This window comes from Ruditapes philippinarum, unplaced genomic scaffold (genome assembly GCF_026571515.1).
Source record: "Ruditapes philippinarum isolate M1 unplaced genomic scaffold, ASM2657151v2 ctg455_1_1_1_1, whole genome shotgun sequence".
Taxonomy (NCBI): Eukaryota; Metazoa; Mollusca; class Bivalvia; order Venerida; family Veneridae; genus Ruditapes; species Ruditapes philippinarum.
This window is the reverse complement of record NW_026863235.1, coordinates 417,885-443,149: the sequence shown is the minus strand read 5'-3', so window position 1 is coordinate 443,149 and position 25,265 is coordinate 417,885. Positions and strand designations below refer to the sequence as shown.

The 25,265-nt window shown below is 34.2% G+C and overlaps 2 protein-coding genes across 4 annotated transcripts in view; both read right to left on the bottom strand.

Annotated features, from left to right (window-relative positions):
* The window catches only part of LOC132721555 (DNA repair protein RAD50-like), a 50,263-nt gene that overhangs the window by 2,448 nt on the left and 22,550 nt on the right, over positions 1-25,265 (bottom strand). For all 3 annotated transcript variants that reach the window (XM_060705879.1, XM_060705881.1, XM_060705880.1), the window contains 13 exons: positions 25,092-25,149; positions 24,324-24,525; positions 21,855-21,884; positions 21,161-21,241; positions 20,288-20,346; positions 18,993-19,140; positions 11,207-11,380; positions 10,382-10,507; positions 9,920-9,972; positions 8,902-8,987; positions 7,797-7,939; positions 2,436-2,569; positions 1,385-1,513 (listed from right to left, as the gene is read on the bottom strand). In XM_060705879.1, the coding sequence (XP_060561862.1) occupies positions 1,385-1,513; positions 2,436-2,569; positions 7,797-7,939; positions 8,902-8,987; positions 9,920-9,972; positions 10,382-10,507; positions 11,207-11,380; positions 18,993-19,140; positions 20,288-20,346; positions 21,161-21,241; positions 21,855-21,884; positions 24,324-24,525; positions 25,092-25,149 (1,423 nt within the window). The remainder of the gene's footprint in view (positions 1-1,384; positions 1,514-2,435; positions 2,570-7,796; positions 7,940-8,901; positions 8,988-9,919; positions 9,973-10,381; positions 10,508-11,206; positions 11,381-18,992; positions 19,141-20,287; positions 20,347-21,160; positions 21,242-21,854; positions 21,885-24,323; positions 24,526-25,091; positions 25,150-25,265) is intronic.
* On the bottom strand, positions 14,999-17,984 carry LOC132721556 (zinc finger protein 862-like). Its single transcript, XM_060705882.1, has one exon. It carries the CDS (start codon positions 17,545-17,547, stop codon positions 15,730-15,732), a length of 1,818 nt encoding a protein of 605 aa, XP_060561865.1. The 5' UTR covers positions 17,548-17,984; the 3' UTR covers positions 14,999-15,729.

Genomic DNA, 25,265 nt, shown 5'->3' with positions numbered 1-25,265 from the left:
TGATAAGAGAGCCCCTCAGGGTAAATAACATAAGCCAGATTAGGCGATGTAAATTCTGTACTCTCTGGATGTTGGTGCCAATAAATTTCATTACAAATATAGTACAGAAAGAAAAATGAATATTTTTGCAATTTATAATGAACTCATAAAATTAATCATATTGCATAATAATGTTACAATGCATGAAAAAAATAAAGGAAAAAAGATTGGTGTCGTCTCAAAAAATGGAATTGACAGATTTTCTAATCTTTTTGTTAATATCCAAGTCAGTTTAAGTATACTAGTATCCCACAGGTACATATCAATACTTTATCCACACATATCAATACATACCACCATTATATATAAATATTTATTTTCAGAATAATATATATCATTTATATTAATCTTAGGTAAATCTCAGTTTGAGAAGGTAAGAGAGATCATTAAATGAAATAAAATTGACAAAATTTAGGCCAAATATAAACAGATTAATTCTTTAATGTATTAAAGGCTATTAATGCTGAAAATCATTACCTTTAACTAAAACAACCATAAGTTTAATAAGATCAAAAATAACTAATACTACGGTATAATTCTCCCTCCCTCCCCCAAAAAAGAACTGACTTAATTTTGTTTGATCAGCATTTCAATGTTTCATATTTCATTAACAGATGATAATAAAATAGAATCATATTAAATATCAATTAAGTTTGTTCATTTATGCACTTATCAACATTAAAGTTATAATTATTTATATTTAAATTACTTATTCTAACAATTAAATTTCAAAGTACAAAAACAGTATATAATGACTTTGAAGTTTTTTGTTCTAATATTTTACGCCATATTTTACATAATCCAATAATCACAATTTCAAATTTTTATTGAAAAACTATTAAACAGATACAGTATCTATATATTCTATCTTTTTGTAAAAGTCAAATTGCTATTCAGTGAAATAAAAGGTAACTGCTTAATACATATAATAGGTCTGGTGCACTACAAAGTGCACTTATGAAGTGCACTACTAGTGCACTTTGTAGTGCACTAGTAGTGCACATCTAGTGCACTCCTAGTGCACTTTGTGTAACCTTTAGTGTGAACTCAACTGTAGGTCATTTGGCGACATTCCAGCTATACTGGTGGAGGAATACCTCAGGTGCCCTTCTGAACATCATTTCAGGCATGAACGGGCACCTGAGTAGGGTTACCACTCTTATTCATAAAAACTATTTATAGATCAATAACTTTCCTATTACCCAGCTCAACTAGATATCCCAATCAAATCAACATTGTTTATTAACATTTTAAATTTCAAAGACTATGATACAATGTGAAATGAAGTTTACAAGAAAACAATAATAATAAGGATCAAACAAAATCAATAACTTTAAATACTTACTATTGATTTTTGCTGACTTTGAAGAAATAGTCTACATATTCTGATCTACCCAGTAACTCTACAAAATCTTCATCGTGGGTAATGATTACCAGCTGAAAGTTTCTTTGGTGAATGCGTCCTTTAATGATCCTGGTGGAAGAAATATTCATATATTAACCAATTAGAGTAGCTAATTACAGCATTACTAAAATAAAACTTTTGTATCAAACTTGTCCAGCTTTAAATTGAGAAGAGACATTGTTAAGTTTGTGGGACTTATTATATGTATGAAAATGCTGTGAGTGGCAGAAGTATCAAACCTCGCCAGACTGCACAGTTAGGCAAGATGACCTTTAAGCTGGCCAGAATCTACAACAGCAGGATAGGCCTGTTATTTTTCCAACTAACACTTAAAGGTTTAACATTTATTTGAACTGTTCAGACATGACCGATCCTGGTGGTATAGCTTAATCTATATTGCATCTTACAAGCAGTGAATTTAGACGATCATTAATGAAACATTTGAATCCTCAATCAGTTGCTAAAAAAATTCATTCCTTTCCTGAACAGTGTTTACGCAAACTAAACTGTAAACTATTTTCATGAAAAAGCATTCTATACAAAACCTTTATTCCTATATTACAATGTAGCTTTGGATTAAGCAGAGTTTAAGCAAAAACAAATATAACCTGCATGCCAACACATCCAAATGCTGCTTTTTTAATACATTGATTCAGTCAGGGATAAAATACCCCAAAAGTTTAAAATCCTTGAAAAGAAATTGCGTCAGTAAACAGACTAATTTCCGCGAAATTAAAAAAATATATTTCATGTTCGGTTCCAAGTCAAACAAAATCTGTTTTAAGTTAATTTGGAAGATTTCTAGCTTTACTTGAGGAGTAATATGAAACAGGTCAATCACACCAATATATCAGACACAAGCCGTAACCTGTGTAAAACCATTGACTATTCAGATAAAAAGCTTTATTACTACAACCGACTAAATTACAAGGCCACCCTCACTACTCATGATGACTCCTAAATATTTATACCGGTACTTATATATACATACTCCACTAGTGCACCAGCTAAACTTTCAATATTTTCTCTATCCAGATTGGTCGTAGGTTCATCTAGCGCTAAAATTCCACAGTTCAAACAGAACGTCTCAGCCAAGGCCAAGCGTATTATCAAGGATGCCAGTACCTGAATGATATCACAAATAAGATAGTAAGCATTTCACCACATTATGTAAAAGAAAAGGCATTATTTGTCCTTTGGGTTTAGAGCCATTTCAGTAAAGTTGAGGTGTTAAGGTGTCATCTTTGAAATAGACTCATTGTCATGCAGATATTCCTTAAAATATGCATACACTTCAGCCTCATTAAAACGCTCATGTTGGGGTCCAATGTCTCACCACCGCGTTCTAACGAGGCTCTCATTAGAACGCTCATTGCGAAATTACCGCATTACCCCACCCACCACATATTATATATAACGCTGATTTTTTTTTACTTACTGTTCAATGAATATCGACATTATCTTTTTCTAAAGCCATTCAATGATGTAAACATGTATTATATTCACAATAATACTAATTATATTTAAAAGAAACGAAAAACTTTCGAATCAGGTCGGAAGATATTCGTCTGTGTTGTGGACTTGTCAACATTGTAATATTGCCCTCCCAGGACTAAAGAGAATACTAGCACAACTGACTTCAGTTGAGGAGAAAATTAAAAATATCGAAGAAAGGTTAGATTTGGCAACATCCCCTACTTCTAGGGATAATGAACAGGCTGATAGTAATATTCAAGAGGCAGTGCATGAGGCATTACAGGAAGAGAGAGAAATCCAAAGTAGGAAGCTCAATGTTATCTTTTTAGGTTTGCCAGAAAGTAGTGCTGAAGAACTGAATGAAAAAAAGAGACAGGATAGTGAGAGTATATCAGAAATAGTTAATGATAAATTGAGTTGTAATGTACAGATGGGGGAATGTACTCGTCTTGGCAGAATATTTGAAGGAAGACAGAAAGCGAGGCCGCTACGTTTAACGGTAAAAGATTTTGATACCAAAAGAAGGATTCTTGAAGCGGCACGTAGACTTAAAAATGATGCCAAATACTCAAATATCTATGTAACACCGGATCTAACAAAAAATCAAAGGAAATTGGCCTTTGAATTAAGGCAAGAAAGGCGTAAAAGGGAGAATGAAGGGGAGACTGGCCTTGTAATTCGTAGAGGGAAAATAGTGAAAACAGTGGTAAATAATGGATCGGACCACTCATATACATCATTTCAAGGTAGAGGACGTGGTCATGGTGGTAACTCGTCACGGGGTGGAAACTCTGGGACATCAGTTCAGAATAGTTTCGCGGCGTTAGGAAGGGAAATGGATAGGGAGATCCAGCCATTTCGGCTCTGAAGTGAATAGTGCAGACAGTGACTGTACAAATAGTTTTGTTAACAGTTCAAGTTTCAACAGTTCCATAAGTAGTTTCAACAGTTCCTATAGTTTAAACAGTTTAGAAGAGAGTCCTGATTCTTTAAACTCTTCAAATATGGAGGACAGTTTTGTAAGTTTAAATTACAATGTTCAGGGAGAACAGCATAATGTAAATAAGTTAAAAGTATATTATACAAATGCAGATGGACTATTGAATGAATTAAATGAATTAGTTGTCGTAATATCAATACACGAACCGGACATTATAGTAATTTCTGAAATGTTTCCAAAAAATGGTGATCAAACAAATATACACCCATGTGAATTTAAAATACCAGGTTATAGTACATTTGTTGGGAATATTACAAAAAATTGTAGGGGAGTTGTTATTTATGTAAAAGATGTTATATCGGCTGAGAAGTGTGAAAACTTAAATGAGATGCCTATGAAAGAATCCTCTTGGTGCGAAATAAGAATAAATAAGAAAGAAAAATTGTTGATTGGTGGCATATACAGAAGCCCAAATAGTGACAATGTAAACAATGACTTATTGTTAAATTTATTTACTCATGATTATATAAAGACACATAAAAACTTGGTAATTGTCGGAGATTTTAACTTCCCGGACATAAATTGGGACTCCTGGTCGACAATACATAATGAAAACCATATATCGTATAAATTTATTGAAACATTGAGAGATAATTATTTGTTTCAACATGTATATGAAAATACACGTTATAGAATTGGGTACAATCCTAGTTTGTTAGATTTGTTATTGACTAATTCAGAGGGACTAGTCAACAACGTTAGATACGGTGATAAGTTAGGAGCAAGCGATCATATCAGTATAACATTTGACATTATGTGTAACATTGATTTTGAAGTATCGTTAAAACCTCGAAAAAATTATTTCAAGGGTGACTATAACTTGTGTAGAAAATATTTGAGTGATGTGGACTGGGAAGTTATGCACAACTTTAATGTTTGTGAATGTTGGGAATATTTTTTGAAACAGATTAATTATGTAACAGACAAGTTTATTCCTTTTAAAAAGGTTAGCACCAGGCATAAACCTAGGTGGATGGACAACTACTGTGTAAAAATGGTGAAAAGAAAGTATCATGCTTGGAAAAGGTTTACATACAGTCGTTCATACCAAGCCTATGAAGAATATTGTAAAATTAGAAATAAAGTTTCAAAGGCAGTGAGATACGCAAAGAGGAAACATGAGAAAGGAATAGCAGATAATATTAAGACAAATGTAAAAAACTTCTGGGGTTATGTAAAAGAACAGACTAAATCAAAAACGGGAATTGGAGATTTGAAAGATGTAAATGGAGACATAATAACAGATGATAGTAGCAAAGCTGAAGTTTTAAATGACTTTTTTACATCCGTTTTTACAAAGGAAGGTGATTCAAATATGCCAGTTTTTGAGAGCAGAATTGATTCAAATTGAGTATATTGATATGGTTAATCTAAACTCTGAGAACATTTTGAAACAGTTGAATTCCCTAAATACTTCAAAAGCCGCAGGCGCAGATAATTGTCATCCTAAGTTTTTAAAAGAATGTGCTTATCAACTATACATGCCTCTACACACGTTATTCTCAAAATCATTACAAGAAGGAAATATTCCGAATGATTGGAAACTAGCAAATGTGACTTGTATTTATAAAAAAGGACAAAAATCTGATCCTGGTAACTACCGTCCTGTTTCATTAACTTCTATTGTATGTAAAATGCTGGAGCGAAATGTTAGACAGGGAATTATTGAAAATGCATGATATGTTGTCGGATAGTCAATTTGGATTTAGGGACCATAGAAGCACCATTTTACAGTTATTATCAGTATTGGATGATTGGACTGAAGCTTTGGATGAAAATCTACAAGTTGATTCTGTTTATTTTGATTTTGCTAAGGCATTTGATACGGTTCCCCATAAACGTTTACTTCATAAACTTTCAGCATATGGCATTACAGGGAAATTGCATCAATGGATTCAAAGTTTTCTTTTAGATAGAAAACAGCGTGTTGTAATTAATGGTAATATATCCAAGTGGAGTAATGTTATTTCTGGTGTACCACAAGGATCAGTATTAGGTCCATTATTGTTTGTTATCTTTGTGAATGATATTCCTGAAGCCGTAAAATGTGTTTGTAGACTCTTTGCTGATGATACAAAATTATATCGAATTATGAGAAATATGTCTGATCAACAAGTACTTCAAAATGACATTAATACACTATGTAAATGGAGTGACGACTGGTTACTCAGATTCAACTCTAGCAAATGTAAGATAATGCGGATTGGAAACAGCAATTTTGATACAAAATACAAAATGAAAGACAACACTGGTATTGATGTTGATATTGAAATCATTGACAAGGAAAAAGACCTAGGTATTAATTTTACGTCTAATTTGAAATTCGATGAGCACATCGGTCGCACTGTAAATAAAGTAAACTCACATATCGGGTTGCTGAAAAGAAATTTTGTTCACATGGATAAGAAGCAATTTTTGTTATTGTATAAAGGTCTTGTAAGACCAATCACTGATTATGGAAATATCATTTATTACCCTGTAACAAAGAAAAATAAACAACTAGTGGAAAATACCCAAAGAAGAGCTACAAGAATCATCCCTGAACTAAGAGGACTCACATATGAACAAAGATTAAGGGCTTTGAATTTACCAACTCTTGAATACAGACGTCAACGTGGAGATATGATACAAGTTTTTAAACTTATTCGCAAAATAGACGATTTTGACTATGAAAAGTTATTCAAATTATCTGTTACTAATCATGAAATCCGAGGACATATTTATAAATTAGAAAAGTTAAGACCACTAAAGGCAATAAGACAAAATTCCTTCACTTATAGAGTCGTAAACGAATGGAACCTACTTCCCAGTGAAATAGTTATATCAAAGAATGTAAATGAGTTCAAATCTAAGTTAGATAAACACTGGCAATGGAAGAGATTTAAAATGGACAATATATATTAGATAGACCAATACCGGAGCGGACGACACTGAAAACGGAACTCGAGGGGAATGATAGTCTGTTAGGGGACTAATAAAGTTTCCCAAACATCACAAGGTATCACAAGGTATGAATGTAGTGTAAACACTAACAGCCATTACTGTAATGACGTTTGATTAACTAGGGGACACAACTAAAGCTAAACTGTAATTTACAGTCCAGCTTTAGTTGTGTCCCTTAGTAAATCAGACGCCAATTACTACCTGTCATGGCCGCTCTATTTACAGTGCAGGATTTTAAATTGATTTTGGGCTTGTGGGTTATTTAATTCAGCGAGGTTTACATGTCAAAGATATGTGTGTGAATTTTAGTTTTTTATACTCACCACCGGTTGCCAATGTCACAGTTATGATATGAATTTGAGATTTTGGAAACAATTTGACGACAGGTAAAACAACAAAAGAGCAAATAAACGCTTACCTAGGCATGTTTTTCACACCTTTGGCGCTCATAAATGTCCTAATAACAATTGTTTATTGTACTTGACAGTCAAATTGAGCAAGCGTTATAGCGCGCTATAAATCTAAGTCTACTTAAGAAAAAAAAATTTTTTTTTTGGAAGTTTTTTTTTTTTTTTTTTTTTGGGAGCCAAGGTCTATGAGCGCTCTACTGAGATTAGCGTTATAGTGAAGAGCGAGTTATCGAGGCTACAGTGTACAAATATTACAGGCAAATCAACTTCATTTGATCATTTAATCACTGATATTGCACCAGTCTTACTGAATTTTATTTACATAACATGTAAGCCTTTAGTATGAATTACCCAACAAATAACCTTACATAAAAAGATCATAAAAATTTCATATAATAAAATACTGAAAACTGTGTAATTTCTGTATAACTTTCAGAAAACGTAAAAAATAAATTATAAACTATTGCTAGAAGATCTAATAACTTTTATTTAATTTTAAATAAAGATACATCAGAAATTTCACCTTTTGTCCAGCACTACATCTCCCCCTCATGTCTATAACAGCGTCCCCAGGTTTGATCATCACAACACGGTAGTTATACGTCTTACGTGTCTTCATGGCCGCGGAATCATCCTCATCTGAACGTATCTCTATAGTTTCTATGTCTGTAAACAACAAATAAATAGAGGATATATAAGTATTTTTTTTTTATAAAAACAGGATTTATTTTCATTGAGAGGTATGAAAATGATTATTTCATGAGTGGCGGTCGCCAGATAGCCCTGAAAGCCCTTTTCAGGGCTAGCTCATTTTCATATTGTCTTAAGTTACTTTACATTAAGGTTCTCATTGGCCGCCGTACAGAGACCTATAAATTCATATCTTTGGCTAATACTCCATGTAAATTGCATGGAGGTAAATGATCCCCATGTTATGCCTAAAAAATTACCCTTTTAAGGGCATAATTGGCGACATGTACGGGGTCCGTACTTGACAGAAAACGCTGCTTTTTGTGCCTTTAAAGTAGTGATGTTACGATTGTCGCAAGTCGCCAATAATCAGTTACTGTTATATAAAGCGACAATAATCGATTCACAAAAATTTGTTCCGCGACGTCGTGGAAAATGTTTAAAGTATCAAAGGAAATTAATTCTGACGGTAATTTTCTTTTAGGAACACCTCGCAGATCGCAAAAAATCATCTCAGGGACAATTTGGAGTTGAACAGGATCAATAAGTAATATAATGTGATGTGAATGTTATTATTTGACATCCATTGAAAAATAAAATCTATTTCATAAAATTATGACTATAATGGGTTAAAACTGTGTTGTGAGTGCTAAATGAAGTTCATGTTACTAAATATAATCAAGTGTCTTAGGAAGAAATGTTACTTCCCTATTTCTTTTTAAGGCAACTTTATTCGAAAAATTATGGATTATATCCCGTCTGACTGAACCGATGATCAATTGGAACAAATTTCATCCGATTTCCATCACTACATTAGGCGTATGAACCCTCATTAAACATAGAATATACACACATACATACCCTTTTATGGTAATTTTACAAATGCCTTTTCAAAAGAAAGGACACTGTATGAAATAGGTACCAAATTAACACTTTACCTTGACCCCTGTAGGTCTGCCTCCACAGGTCTCGGATAATTTTGTTGATTTCCGACATCTTCATATTGTGGTAATTCATAATAGCCCTATCAAAATAATAATTCAGACTTATATCAGTGATGAAATTTTACCCATTAAGGGCTAGCAAGAATTTTATTAGAGCTATGCCAATAGTTAAGAGTCTGGAAAAATGGTTCATCTGCATAGTCCGACATTGTTGGCTTCAATGAAAAAAAAAAATCGTATCTCGCAAATAAACCTCTCTGTATCCAAAATAAAATCTTCCAAATTAATTAAATTTCTAATTTTACCTTGTAAGTCTTTAAAAAATATATCAAATGAACAGTACTATGTTGGCTATTTGACTTTTCAGCTTTACTTGTGGAAGACAACCAAATGTTCTGATTGACATACATTTTCTCCTCAACAGCTACTTCCAATCCATCAAATTAAACAATATTGTGAAGCATATTTTCTGTGAAGAGCCTTTTCTATTTTCAGTTACAGTTGTTCTATATTTTAGCCAGGATATTGATTCTTGATTAACATTAATTGGCACCAAGGTGAAATCATTAACATTAATTGGCACCAAGGTGAAATCATTAACATTAATTGGCACCAGGTGAAATCATTAACATTAATTGGCACCAAGGTGAAATCATTAACATTAATTGGCACCAAGGTGAAATCATTAACATTAATTGGCACCAAGGTGAAATCATTAACATTAATTGGCACCAGGTGAAATCATTAACATTAATTGGCACCAAGGTGAAATCATTAACATTAATTGGCACCAAGGTGAAATCATTAACATTAATTGGCACCAAGGTGAAATCATTAACATTTTTGACAGCTAGCTTTATAACACATCACACTTAAAGATTTATATGTCACCAGAAAGTTTTAAGTTTACAATCATGAAACCGCATTCAAAGTTAGTAACTTTTAGCCCTTTGAAAAAAAAGACAGAAATGAAATAAACAACAAGTGAGATAAGTTTTTATTTCAAACATACTTATCTAGTGCATGGTAATATTTCTCTAAATCTCCATTAGCCAGTTCTGTTGTCTGAAATAACATTACAACATCTGACAATTAACCTTGCAAATTTTTTTTTCAGCAACTGCCATGACTTTAAGTCAAACATTACAATCAAACATTTGAGAAGATACACGAATGTTCATACATAAATAAAATTCTTACATTAAAAATCAGAAATTTAAGTTACATTTTAAAAACTTCTTACGATTCATTCTTTAATACAATTTATCGGATGCTACAGAATGGTATGAGCTTAAAAGCATTTCAATCTTAACAAAGACAGAAAAACAAGCTGATATATTGCGCGATCAAAAAGAAACTACTTATCAATAAAATTTATGATTTAAATTTATCAAACAAACTTTTAAGTCTAGAAACATTTACAAAATCTAAATTCATTGTACAAAAGGACGAAACTTGAACTATGTTCTCTTACTCTAAGGTCAATCATTTTGTTACGATATTTCTCCTCTGCTCCTTTATACATGTCTGTTTGTAACTCCTTCTTCACAGCTCTAATCTGGTTCTCCAATTCAGTCTGACGGCCTTCTGCGGTATGCCGCTGAATTAAATGAGGTATTTTTATATTATAGGTGTACTATCACTTTGAAATTCAAATCCTTTCCAGTATAATAAATATTAACCAAATCGTAATATTTGTAAGCAATAAAACGTGAATTTTGTCATTCATGTACTAAAGCATACTATACAATGACTGTGAGTTGATGAAGTAATATCCCTGTCTATGGCTGGCTAATGTGAAATTCTCCGTCAGGTAAATTATCAAAGCTGTCCGCATTCCTTTTTAATTCAAACAAGCCCTGAATAAGCAGATAGACAACACAGAAATGTTTGTTTTGTTTTAGGCAATAGATCCCTTTCTAAGTGTGTAATTTAAGCATGATTTTTCTCTTAAACAACACTGTTTTGGATTAGATGACTGAAGTACTCTATTACTGTAAAGCCATTTACTGTTGGTTACTAGTTATTGACTATAAAATTTGGCCCCAATGCTTTATGATGAAGTTTGATCAATATCAACAGGTCAATTTCACTTTGTATTGAACAGTAATCACAGCATCGGAAATCTGGTAAATTGGTAGTCACTGCCAATTATAAAGTTTGTAATCACATAATTCTGGTATTATATAATGTTGTGAATTTTGTTACTTGAATAATAATAATTTCTGTATCTCGTTATTATAAATATAAACATGTGGATTTTGTTATTCCCATCAAATCATCAACAGCTCGGACTTACCTGTTTTGTTAGATTTTCCATTTCTCGTTGTAGACGTCTACGTTCCCTGTCTAGGTAAGCCACGTCTAAATCTCCAAGTTTACTCTCCAGGTCAACAATCTTTCTACTGATCTTTTCTATCTCTTTCTGTTTATTTCTCAAATTCAGATTATTCTGAAGGTCAAGTTCTCGTACCTTGAAGATATGATATTATTTTTTATACCAAATTTGATTCAGTTTATTTCTTTCTGCTTATTTCTCAAATTCAGATTATTCTGACATCAAGTTCTCGTACCTTGTAGATATATTAAATTTTAATACCAAATTTGATAAAGTTTTTTCCTTGATAAAAGCTTCAGTAATATCAATATAGTTGTTCATGTCTTTTTTTTACAAAAATGTACTTTCACATAGTTTTATGATAAACCTATAAATTTTTAATACAAGAGGGCCATGATGGCCCTGAGGTCGCTCACCTGTATATAGGCCCCCCATCGCCGGGCCAATTTTTACCCAAGGGCTTTTATTTGTTTATTTGAACAGACTTGGTAGACACCCATAAGAAGATGTTTCATGCTAAACATCTAAGTTCTAGCTCATTGGCTTTTTTAAAAGAAGATTTTTAAAGTTTTTACTATACACATATAGTTAAAAACAATGACACCCCTGGGGCAGGGCCAGTTTTGACCCCCGGGCGTTTATTTTAACAAACTTTGTAGATATTTACTTAAAGATGTTTCATGCTTAATATCTAAACTCTAGCTATTTGGGTTTTTCCAAAGAAGATTTTTAAGTTTTTGCTATACACATATAAGGAAAATCAATGACACCCCCCCCCCCCAATTTTGACCCCAGGGCTTTTATTTGAACACACTTGGTAGACACCTATTAGAACATGTTTCATGCTAAATATCTTAGCTCTAGCTCTTTGAGTTCTTTAAAAGAAGATTTTTTAAGTTTTTACTATATGGATATAGGGAAAATCAATGACCCCCTGGGGCGGGGCCAATTTTGACCCCAGGGCTTTTATTTGAACAAACTTGGTAGACACTTGTTAGAAGATGTTTCATGCTAAATATCTTAGCTCTAGCTCTTATGGTTCTTTAAAAGAAGATTTTTTAAGTTTTTACTATATGCATATAGGGAAAATCAATGACCCCCGGGGCGGGGCCAATTTTGACCCCAGGGCTTTAATTTGAACAAACTTGGTAGACACTCACTAGAAGATGTTTCATGCTTAATATCTTAGCTCTAGCTGTTTGGGTTCTTTAAAAGAAGATTTTTTTAGTTTTTACTATATGCATATAGGGAAAATCAATGACCCCCTGGGGCGGGGCCAATTTTGATCCCAGGGCTTTTATTTGAACAAACTTGGTAGACATTCACTAGAAGATGTTTCATGCCAAATATCTAAGCTCTAGCTCTTATGGTTTTTTAAAAGAAGATTTTTTAAGTTTTTACTATATGCATATAGGGAAAATCAATGACCGCCAGGGGCAGGGCCAATTTTGACCCCAGGGCTTTTATTTGAACAAACTTGGTAGACACTCGCTAGAAGATGTTTCATGCCCAATATCTTAGCTCTAGCTCTTTGGGTTCTTTAAAAGAAGATTTTTTAAGTTTTTACTATAGGCATATAGGGAAAATCAATGCCCCTCTGGGGCGGGGCCAATTTTGACCCCAGGGCTTTTATTTGAACAAACTTGGTAGACACTCACTAGAAGATGTTTCATGCCAAATATCTAAGCTCTAGCTCTTATGGTTTTTTAAAAGAAGATATTTAAAGTTTTTTCTTTTGGTTGCCATGGCAACCAGAGGTCTGCATGGAATTAAATTCTTTGAACAATTTTTAAAGGTGACCACCAAAGGAACATTCCTGTGAAGTTTGGATGAAATTGGCTCAGTGGTTTATGAGGAGATGTCATTTAAAGCAAAAGTTTACGGACGGACGGACGCCGGACGGACGGACGCCGGACGAAAAGCGATCACAAAAGCTCACCCTGTCACTTTGTGACAGGTGAGCTAAAAAGAAACATACATATTCATTTTTTTTATTCAATATTAAAGTAATACAAGAACAAGGATAGCATGCTCAACTATTCTCAGTGCTTGAAAGTAATACAAGAGCCTGGATAATATAGAATTTTTTAAGTTAAACTAGAACTGCCACTGTCATGGCGTGAATATCCCCGCATACCACTTTGTCAGAATCAACAATTTAGAGCTCAAGGACAACCTCCCTGCCAAATCTGAGGTTACTAAGCCAGTGCATTGCTTAGTTAGCTTTAAATGTGAAAATGTCAAAATCCATACACTGCGGACAGGTATTCTTAAGCATTTGAGCAGACAAGCTTATTATAGTAAAAATTCCTGTGACCTTGACCTTTGACACATTCACCTTTAAAGCAATAGGGATCATCACCTAGTCATAAACAACCTCAATACCAAATATGAAGACTGTTGACCAAAGCATTCCTTATTATTTGAGCGGAAAAGCTTTTTAGTCAAGGTCCCTGTGACCTTGACCTCTGACCTCGCAATCAATAGGTGTCATCTACTTATCATGACTAACCTCCATGCCAAATATGAAGACTGTGGGTCAAAAGAATCTCAAGTTATTGGGCGGACAAGCTGCTTTTAGTTAAGGCCCCTGTGACCTTGACCTTTGACCTCAAAATCAATAGGGGTCATCTACTAACCATGACTTACCTCCATGCCAAATATGAAGACTGTGGGTCTAAGGAATCTCAAGTAATTGGGCAGACAAGCTTTCTTTAGTCAAGGCCCCTGTGACCTTGACCTTTGACCTCAAAATCAATAGAGGTAATTTACTTATCATAACTAACCTCCATGCCAAATATGAAGACCTTGGGTCATAGGAATCTCAAGTAATTGGGTGGACAAGCTTTTTTTAGTAAAGGCCCCTGTGACCGTGACCTTTGACCTCAAAATAAATAGGGGTCATCTTCAAATCATGACTAACCTCCATGCCATATATGCAGACTGTGGGTCAAAGGAATCTCAAGTTATTGGGCGAACAAGCTTTTTTCAGTCAAGGCCCCTGTGAAATTGACCTTTGACCCAGTGACCTCAAAATCTTAAGGGGTCCTCTACTAATCATGACTAACCTCCATGCCAAATATGAAGACCGTGGGTCAAAGGAATCTCAAGTTATTGGGCGGACAAGCTTTTTTCAGTCAAGGCCCCTGTGACCTTGACCTTTGACCTCAAAATCAATAGGGGTCATCTACTAATCATGACTAACCTCCATGCCAAATATGAAGACTGTGGGTCAAAGGAATCTCAAGTTTTTGGGCGGACAAGCTTTTTTCAGTTAAGGCCCCACGGACCTTGCCCTTTGACCCAGTGACCTCAAAATTAATAGGGATCATCTACTAATCTCCATCGACTAACCTCCATGCTAAATATGAAGACTGTGGGTCAAAGAAATCTTGGCGGACAAGGAAAAAGCGAAGGACGGCCAGACAGGGAGACGTCAGGACGGACAAGCTGATTCCAGTATACCCCCCTTATAACTTTGTTGTGCGGGGGTATAAAAAAGGGGTAATTATTTTGTCAAAATACATGTTTAAGTTATGAACCTTGGCCGCTGACTTTCTTAAATGTTCTCAAATAAAAGCATGAAGTTTCAATGAATTTCCTTGAGCAGTTTTGTAGATACCAACTTGCATACATAAAAACTTAACGGAAGTGTGATGTCGACACAGACTCTAGGGGGAGTATAATTACTTTACCTATCCTTCTAATAGTCAAGGTAAAAACATAATGTCAGGAATTATGATCTGACAGGGCTCTAGCTAGACCAAAATTTTAGGGAGAAGTCACTTCTCCCTCAGCCCACATTAGGGAGAAGTTTCAAGACTTAGGGAGAAGTGGGTATACCAACATTAAATGGACCGCAGTCTACATGTTAACACAAGAAGGGAAGGAATATCCTTTCAAACTAAAGCATAAAATATAAACAAATAAGAATAAACTATTTTTATTTTAGAAATACACATATATATCTATAAACTATCAATATATCATAACATTTTCATAATTACTTTTAAACAAGAACATATATATTTATTAAATACTGAACTAAGTGTTAAAATGAGGTTTTGACAATTTCCCAAATGTTCAAAAACAGTAAAAAAATATTATTATTTACAACATCTTATTTAAAAAAGGTTTAACTGATATCAAGGTGTCAAATGATACAAAAAAATATATACACATATACAACATGTTCTATTTCAGCCTGAAAAATCAAAGTGTCAAATGAGCTTTTCATAATAACTAAAAATAATGTCAAATGATACAAAAAAATATATACACATATATACATTGTATATGCAACATGTTCTATTTCAGCCTGAAAAATCAATGTCAAATGAGCTATTCATAATAACTAAAAAACATATACATATTTACACATCTTCCATAAGAGTCAACAAATTCAGTGTCTATGTTTCTTGTTGAAAAACTTTCATGCATGTACATAACTAGCAGTTTCATACATGTACATATCTAATCATTGTTTATGAAGAGTATAGCTTTCTCACTTTACATGACTTCCATTTTTTAAGGGCACATTGAAAGTCAAAGTCTTTTATGTCTGGTCCATCTTCTGAAATTCTCATTAGATCATCCAAGGTCTTACACTTAATGGATGTTCTGGCCTTTGATTTTATGCGATTTTGGGTACTAAAGCCACGTTCACATTGAACACTTGTCATTGGAATAACTGAACAACATTTCAACAACATGATCAAGTTTGGGAGGTCATTTGTTTTCATCAATAAACACATCACTTCAATTAAGTCACTGTCACTATATGATCCTTTCACCAGACGCTTGTAAGTCTGATACTCAGACCTCACTTCTTTGTTTTGGAGGTGGATGTGGAAGTGATCTGCCAGGGTTTCTATTTCCTGGAGGCCATATTTGGACAAACAGTCAGATTGGACAATGTTTTTAGGGATTAACACTTTCATTGTTTCAAGAATTTCAGTCTCATCAAATCTATCTCTTAAGTTGTCAGTCAGTTTTTGGATATACATGGGTGCCACAGTTTCAATAATGTTCTCCTGTTGGGTATAGTAGTGAAGCACTGGGGAGTAGCCTACATTTTCATCATCTCCTTCATCATCACTTTCATTAGAGAATCCATCAAATTCAATATTTTCCATTATGGCACTATTGACAGACTTACAGTCAGATTCTGATAATGGTCTTTTGTATACATACTTGCCATCTTCCTCAACCACAAACTTAGAGAGCTTTTCAACAAACAGTCCAGGTGCCTCTAGCAAGTCTTGTAAGCTTTCACAAGTGCTGGTAATCATTGGTTTCACTACACTGAAATCAACTGTTTGTGCCTGGAACTTCTTAGATAACCTTGTCATGAAGGGGAGAATGTCCATCATTAGGTGAGTAAAGGCAATAAATTTGTATAGTGAAACTTCCTGTAATAGACCTTTAGCAGACGGCTCATAGATTGCCTCCCTTTCTAGTGCCATACACAGTGCTGGGTAAGAACGGTACATAACCTGAACAGCATGATCTAAACTTAACCACCTCACTGAATGTACTTCCGCAAACTTTATTGATGGTAGATTAAGCAGTGTCTGAATTGTTCTTAAACGGTTTGATCGAAGTGCTGAGTTATGGAAGTATCTAAACACACTGGCAATTGATCTTGAGTAGCTTTCCATGTGTGGCACTAATTTGGCTGCCTGTGACGTGGCCAATGCTGTTCTGTGAGCTGCACAATGGACACCTATTAATGTTGGGGAATGTTCTTTGAGTAATTTCACTACTCCACCTTTTCGGCCTGTCATTACACTAGCACCATCTGTCCCTAGGCCAACTAGTTTTGTAATATCAAGCCCTTTTGACTTGAGTTCCTCTACAACCATAGATACTATGTTCTTAGCACTAGCTGAACCCTCACTGATTTGTTTATTGGACAATAGACAATATTCTAACCCATGTTCTGTTACACACTGTGCGTACATTATTACTCTCTTCAAGTTTCCATTGTCAGTGCTTTCATCTAATGTCACAGAATACACCTCAGACTGCTGTATAGCCTTTATTTTATCATCCAATATTACCTCAGCCAGGGCTGCCTGGAACTCTGACACACTCTGGGAACTAGTGTATTGCACATTACAGTTACTTTTTGATAACTCTACACCAAGAAGGGAAGCATAGTCTACCATGTGTCTCATTTCATCCTTCGGTAATTCTCGTTTTGCTATATGATAGGCTGTTTTCAGGAGATTTAGCGCAATTTCATCATCTTTGTGAAGTTTTGCTTCTAACAGCTTTTGCATTGGTTTTTGAGTTGTCATTGTTGACCGATGGACAGCATTCAAGTGGCTTTGTGCTGAAAATAAAAAAAATAGTTCTAAGACTCACAAGAAATTATCAAGTTGTGAAACAGTCTATCATTACATAAATTTTTTATCAAGCAGTTTCTGATATTCAAAAATGCACAAGTTTCAAGTAGACCCCATTTTTCTATACACAAGAAAGAAGTCAAAGTATACTGTGCCTTTAATTTTCAAAGACACACCAGAAATTACTTAGTTGTAAAATAGACAGTCAATCATGTTTACATAAATTTCATATCAATCAGTTTCTGATATACAGAACTGCACAATTTTCAAGTGGACATTTTTTAACACAAGCAAAAAGTCTATTTATATTCATGTGCCTTTAATTATCAGGTCTTTGAATAATTCAAATAGATTTAACATTTATTACCATTAGTCAGTTTCACCTATAAAAAAATCGCCACAAGTTTGATTAATGATGAAGAAGTACACATTTTTTTTATTATAAAATTATAAGCATCTTGCTTTTGAATTTAATTCACTTATGTGTACTTACAACTAGCATGACGACTGTGATTTGTTGTTTTAGCGGGTACTTCGTGTCCCTTTGCATAAGCATTATCGTGCTTATTTTCCCTGCATAATTTACAATGCCACAGACCGTTCGTATCCTGAACATACCAATCGAAAGATGACTGCCGTAATTCCTTGGTAAATATCTTTTTCTTTGCAGGAGAGTTTGAATCAGAAATTTCTGTTTCTGGAGATTTACGTTTGAACGAACTCGGCTTTTGCGAGTCGCCCTGTAACCAGGATTTTAGCGACATGTTTACAGTTCAAATTTTCACTTGAAAATGATATCGTTTCATTTGAAAATTGATTCGGATGTTTTAAAGTATTTAAAACTAATTGCAATTATCACACAATTTTAATTATGTTGGTTCATTACCGACTTACCTTTATTTCATAACGCACCGCGTGACAAACATTTCCCAGATTGTAAACAAATCTATGCAATCAAACACAATCAAAAACAATTAAACATACCTACCCCGTCTACTCAATATTTACATCGGCGAATAACAAAGGACACATGTCCCAATTGGAGCTGTTTATGATGTCACCTACATGTGTTAATTGTGGTCAATTAGCGATATTTTAATCCGCTATCATGTACGTTTTCGGATCGACAGTTACTGCGAGGTACCAATCAACGCTCGGAGGCGTGGCTTAAATTTTATTGACAGGCGACTTGTGTCACGTAGACATGTTTACAAGCGTCAGCAGACCAAAAAACTCGGCGAAATTTTTTTTCGCTTTGATGTTCACAGTCGGCGAAGTTCAGATGAATCGGGCGACTTAATCGCCTAAATCGCCCAGTTGCTAGAGCCCTGTCTGATTGCCCTTGAGATATATGCAGAGATCACATTTAACATAAGTGATATTAGAAATATTTTCACCTTTTGTGTTGAAAGATCTTTTCTCAATTTATCAATATTGGTAACAATATCCTTCAGCTCCTCTTCGATGGCGGCCATTTTTTTCTCTATTCTCTCCTTGTCAGCCTGGTTCTCTTCCAATTTGCTCGCTTTTCCAGACTGGTTATAACTACAAAATTAACTGTGTGATGAATGTAAGAAACCATTCTGAATAAGGGATATTTCAAATTAAATTTTCTCACTCAATTGCAGAGACTTTATTAAGTACTGGTTGATTATAAAGGGAATAAGGCTCCAACATTTACAATTTTTTGTAAACGTTTACACGATTGCTAAGAACCGAAAGGATACCGTTTAAACAGTGGTACCTCTATGTACTATACACACCATGTATTTGAGTCGCCAAATGATGTCTTTCTTTCTATTTTTTTTATACATGTACAAATAAAGAATGTGCAGGGCTCATCACGATTGAGTCAGCACACATTTTTTGCATTGTAACCCCATTTTTTACCAAAAATGTATTATGTCACGAGCAATTTTGCACCGTAATGCTGTGTGGAGGGTTGTAAACACCTATTTTCCGTTTGTTTTCTTTGGAATAAACCACTAGAATTGATAAAATCCATGATTACAGGCAATGATTAAGAAATTGTGTAAGACAATATGGTCATTTCGATTAAACAGTAAACAATATCGTAAACGTTTATGAATGAAAATCGAAACGAATCCGTTTAAATGTGTAATCGTGGGGGCAATTCACTACAGACTTCTGACCATCTGTAAACAGTCAGGCCAGCCTTAAAATGTATGCAGTTTTACCCAAGAGTGTATACTTATGGCTGCTGAACTTTTTGATTTTTGAATCTGAAATCCGTCAAATTGAAATGGAACAGTTTTAAATCAACAGAAGACAAGCATAATAGCTTCAATTTTTTTTTTTTTTTTTTTTTTGGGGGGGGGAGGGGGGGGGGTTGTTTAACATTGCTTGCACCACCACAATAAAGGTCATATGGCTACTTTCTAGCTTTACTAGTGCAAGAAGATCTCAGGTGCCTCTCCATGCTTTATTTCAGACACAAACAGGCACCTGAGTAAAACTGCTGATATTCTGTAACCTAGCTGGATAGCTTCCTCTCATATAAAAATTCAAAGTCCCTGGAGAGAATGAAACCCACAGCAGTTAGGGGCAAGTGTTTGAAGTCAACAACCATAACCACTCAGCCACAGACACCTCTTAAGTTTCAATGTTATGACAATGTTAAGAAAAAATCTTTTTTTTAACACACATGTAAAAAGTTTCATCAGCTTCAAACCTTTTAATATCCTGATTAATATTCTTCACTTGACTAGCATGGCCTTTCACTATCTCAACCTTAAAATACATAAAATAAAATCTTAACCTTAAAATACCCAATATACAAATTGTAAATTATACATGTTATAGAAATCATTTACTTCTTAAATATAGGATTCAAAAATTTCATTAACAATACAACATGTACAGGAAATATATATCTTTTCATAAAATTCGAATTTCTTTCAAAATAAGGATTTTTCCAAAAGTATGTCTGCATTAGAATGTTATTTGGATTATATACCTTGACAGTCTTATTAAACATTATTTGGGTTGGGTTTTACGTAGCACAAACACAGTAAAGGACATATGGCGACTTTCCAGCTTTACTAGTGCAGGAAGACCTCAGGTGACCTTCTGTGCATTATTTCAGACAAACTGCACAACTACACATGCTGATCAACATTCCAGTAAGGTTTCAGTTACTTTTTGAGCTATGTGCCACACAAAAAGGGGATGGATGGATGTTCTCACAGGACAGTAATTATGTGGTTACTCTATTGTTCTCTCTATTGTTCTTTTTAGCCACACAAAAGTAAATAGCCCCATAAAAGCATTACGGAATGAATGAAATCAAAGAAAAAGAACAGTTACCTATTGTCCCTCTAGCCACATAATTACTGTCCTGTGAGTGCGGAAGGACGGCCGGATGGACAGACTGACAAGGGTAAATCTAAATGCCCCCCCCCCCCCTCCTATAGTGGGGGCACAAAAATACGCCAAAAGTGGCAAATAAGTTGAGCTCACCGCCAGCGGACTCGACATTATAAATAATCAAGAAAAGTCACAATTGATTTTATAAATTTAAAATATTCAAGAGAAACAGACAAACCTCTGCTTTTGCAGTTTCTAACTTTTCCTCTTTCTTTTTTACCAAATCTTCTTTTTCCGTTCTTAATCTGTCCATCTTACTCTGAAATGATGTTTAATGTTTACACATATTATAATTTCTACCCACAAGTAGAGCAGCCAGAAACTTTAAAACCATAATAATCTCCATTTTCATGACTTAATAAGTAACAAGAGACTGTCACAAAACAATTTTACGTGCATGTGAATAAAACTTCAAGTGTTGCAGGATGTATAGAGAAGGCACAGTGAGACAGAAACTAAATCTAACTGTAAGCAAAACAAAGACGACAAACAACTTCACTCAGTTACATAAGAATAAGGGGACATTATGGCCCTCTATTAAACAGAAGAATATAACAAAAGAAATCACCCCATATTCCATTTAAACAGTATGTCTGTACCAACATTTAAGTTTCTGGGCTTTTTCTGTAATCATCAAGTCTCATTTATCCACATAAATCAGTGACATTTTCAGTTGATGTGGTTTCCTCCCTTTTTTTATCTAAGATTATGGATGGAATGAAGCTCATAATCTAAAGGATCTTGGGTAAGACAGATCGATAAAAAAGACTGACTGCAGACAAACTGACTGGCAGACACCACAATGTGATTCCAATAAAGTCTGTGGTAGGGGTAGAACAAAATTTATATATAAGCTAGAAATAAAAACTTACTTGTATGGGTCTCAACTTTTCTGCTGTATCCTGAAAAATATACATATTAATTAAGTAAAGGTTATTACATGTATATATCAGCAATAACAAATATATAAAAGGTCCGAATAGCTTTATTTGGGCTTCACAAGAATATGTTATATGCATATTTGTGACAAAAATCAATTTTTTATGATGTCAAACACACATTAAGCTACACTTTGAAGTTAAAGTTACATTTAATAAATTTCATAAAAAACTAAATAGCGACATTTCATTAATAAATTGGGTTTTATATCGACTCCAGGTGTTATTTTGGTGTCCAAACAACCAAAATTAGTTTTATTAGCATAAAAATAGGTAACCTCATTGTGGCAAATGGGAAGTACAATTTCTGTTTGCATGAGAAACTCCGCCTTCGGATCATCATTACATCAATATTAAATCAACAAACATGACTATAAGTGGCAGTCCTAATTTAACGGTATATTTCCGCATTGTAACGGATGTTTTCATACAAATTTCATCTTTTTACGAGATGATTACTTTCACTGAACCCCACGTTTAGTGCACCGTGAAGCTTAAACGGTTAAAGTGTGTTTGCACAAGAAAATATCACATTTGCTGTGTTCCGGATAGAAACTAATAAATTGTGACGTAGCGCATACACGAGCTCATTATAATCTTATTTGCATGTTAAAATTCGTATACGAACTTTAGTGTTACCGTGGGGTTTCCCGTTTAAAATCCTAATTTATGAACAATATTTGATGAGATTTACAACAAAACTATTAAACAGGTTAATGAAACTGTAGAATGTCTGATTTTTAGGCCGACGGCAAAATATTTTTTACATATTTATTTAATGTAACTTTAAAGCAGGCTATAGAATTTATAATACTAAATTTAATAATTTTCACACAAATAAAGTGTTATCTTCAGAAGTTTTTAGAATCCCCCCCCCCCTCCAAAAAAGCCCCCCAACAACAAACAAGAGGGCCATGATGGCCCAAAGTCGCTCACCTGTATATAGGCCCCTGGAGCGGGGCCAGTTTAAACCCCAGGGCTTTTATTTGAACAAACTTGGTTGTATATGTATGCATGTATAAATATATATATATATATATATATATATATATGTATATGTATATATATATACATATATATATACATATTATGTATATATATATATATATGATATATATATATACATAATATGTATATATATATGTATATATATATATATCTATATATATATATATATATATATACATTTATATAAAACGTAAATGGAGGAATGTGACTGTGTATATATATAGACACCCATGAGAACATGTTTCATGCTAAATATCTTAGCTCTAGCTCTTTCAGTTCTTTAAAAGAAGATTTTTTAAGTTTTTACTATATGCACATAGGGAAAATCAATGACCCCCGGGGGCGGGGCCAATTTTGACCCTAGGGCTTTTATTTGAACAAACTTTGTAGACACTCATTAGAAGATGTTTCGTGCTAAATATCTTAGCTCTAGCTCTTTGGGTTCTTTAAAAGAAGATTTTTAAGTTTTTAACTATATGCATATAGGGAAAATCAAAGACACCCTGGGGCGGGGCCAATTTTGACCCTAAGGCTTTTATTTGAACAAACTTGGTAGACACTCACTAGAAGATGTTTCATGCTTTATATCTAAACACTAGCTATCTGGGTTTTTTCAAAGAAGATTTTTAAGTTTTTTGCTATACACAGTCATATAAGGAAAATCAATGACCCCCGGGCGGGGCCAATTTTGACCCTAGGGCTTTGATTTGAACAAACTTTGTAGACACTCACTAGAAGATGTTTCATGCTTAATAGCTAAACTCCAGCTATTTGGGTTTTTTTTAAAGAAGATTTTTTAAGTTTTTGCTATACACATATAAGGAAAATCAATGACCCCCGGGGCGGAGCCAATTTTGACCCCAGGGCTTTTATTTGAACAAACTTGGTAGACACCCATTAGAACATGTTTCATGCTAAATATCTTAGCTCTAGCTCTTTGAGTTCTTTAAAAGAAGATTTTTTAAGTTTTTACTATATGCATATAGGGAAAATCAATGACCCCCTTGGGCGGGGCCAATTTTGACCCTAGGGCTTTGATTTGAACAAACTTGGTAGGCACTCATTAGAAGAATTTTCATGCCAAATATCTAAGCTTTAGCTCTTACGGTTTTTTAGAAGAAGATTTTTTAAGTTTTTCTTATTGGTTGCCATGGCAACCAGAGTTTTTAATGGAATTTAAATTTTTGAACAACTTTGAAAGGGGTCCACCTAAGGATCATTTCTGTAAAGTTTGGTTGCAATTGGCCATGTAGTTTAGGAGGAGATGTTGTTTGAAAAGTTTGACGCCATTTTTTGAAGGACGCACGACGGACGCAGAGTGATGACAAAAGCTCACCTTTGAGCACTTCGTGCTCAGGTGAGCTAACAAACAAACAACAAAACAAACTAACCAACCTTTATATCCTGTTCATGCATAGTATTCTCTGACTCTAGATTTCCTTTGTCTTCTTCCAGTTTGATTCTCTGTTGTAAGTCACTTTCAATACCAAACTTTTCTTCCTTCAGACTGTTTATGGTAGCTCTCAATATTTGTACCTGTTCCGAGTGGTCCGCCAACTTCTGACGCTTATGATCCAAACTCCTTGTTGATGAATCTCTGAAATTGGAAAATATAGACAAAATCAACATTGTTATATATAGTGTTACTGATTTACAGTTAAAAAGTTTACTGTAATTGTTGGGTCCCATTTAACTTCATGGTATGTTGACTCATATTAAAGGAAGGTAATATAAACAAACACAATATTTTCAAATACTGTAACATTCCTATCAGCAACTGAAAAAAATTCCAGCTGTACTAGAGGATTTAGACCTCAGTTGTGCCTCTGTGCATTATTTCTGGTACAAACAGGCACCTAAGTAGAACCACCAATGTTCTGTAAGCTAGCTGGAAAGCTTCCTTTAGAATACAAAGTCCCTGGTGGGATCCGGACCCAAAGCAGTGAGGGTCAGCTGGTTTGAAATCAACAAGCATAACCACCCAGTCCCTGACGTCCCAACATAAACATCTTTTTTTCACACAGCTAACTAAAAGTCCAACAATCAAGCAATTTGTTGACAAGACAATCTTTTTTTCTCACAAAGTCAACTGAATATTCAACAATCAAGCAATATTGTTGACAAGAAAGTATCAATGTAAATATTTTATGATTAAATACATACACTTTGACCTGCAAATCCTCCTTCTCATCAATAACCATCTGAAGAGTCCTCCCAGAGTCTGAAAATATTGATACAGAAAAGTGTATGTAGTTTATCATAAAAGAATAAATGTTATTCAAATCAAAGGACATCCCTGATATGAAAAGTGTATTGGTGGTTCAAATTTTTATGTAC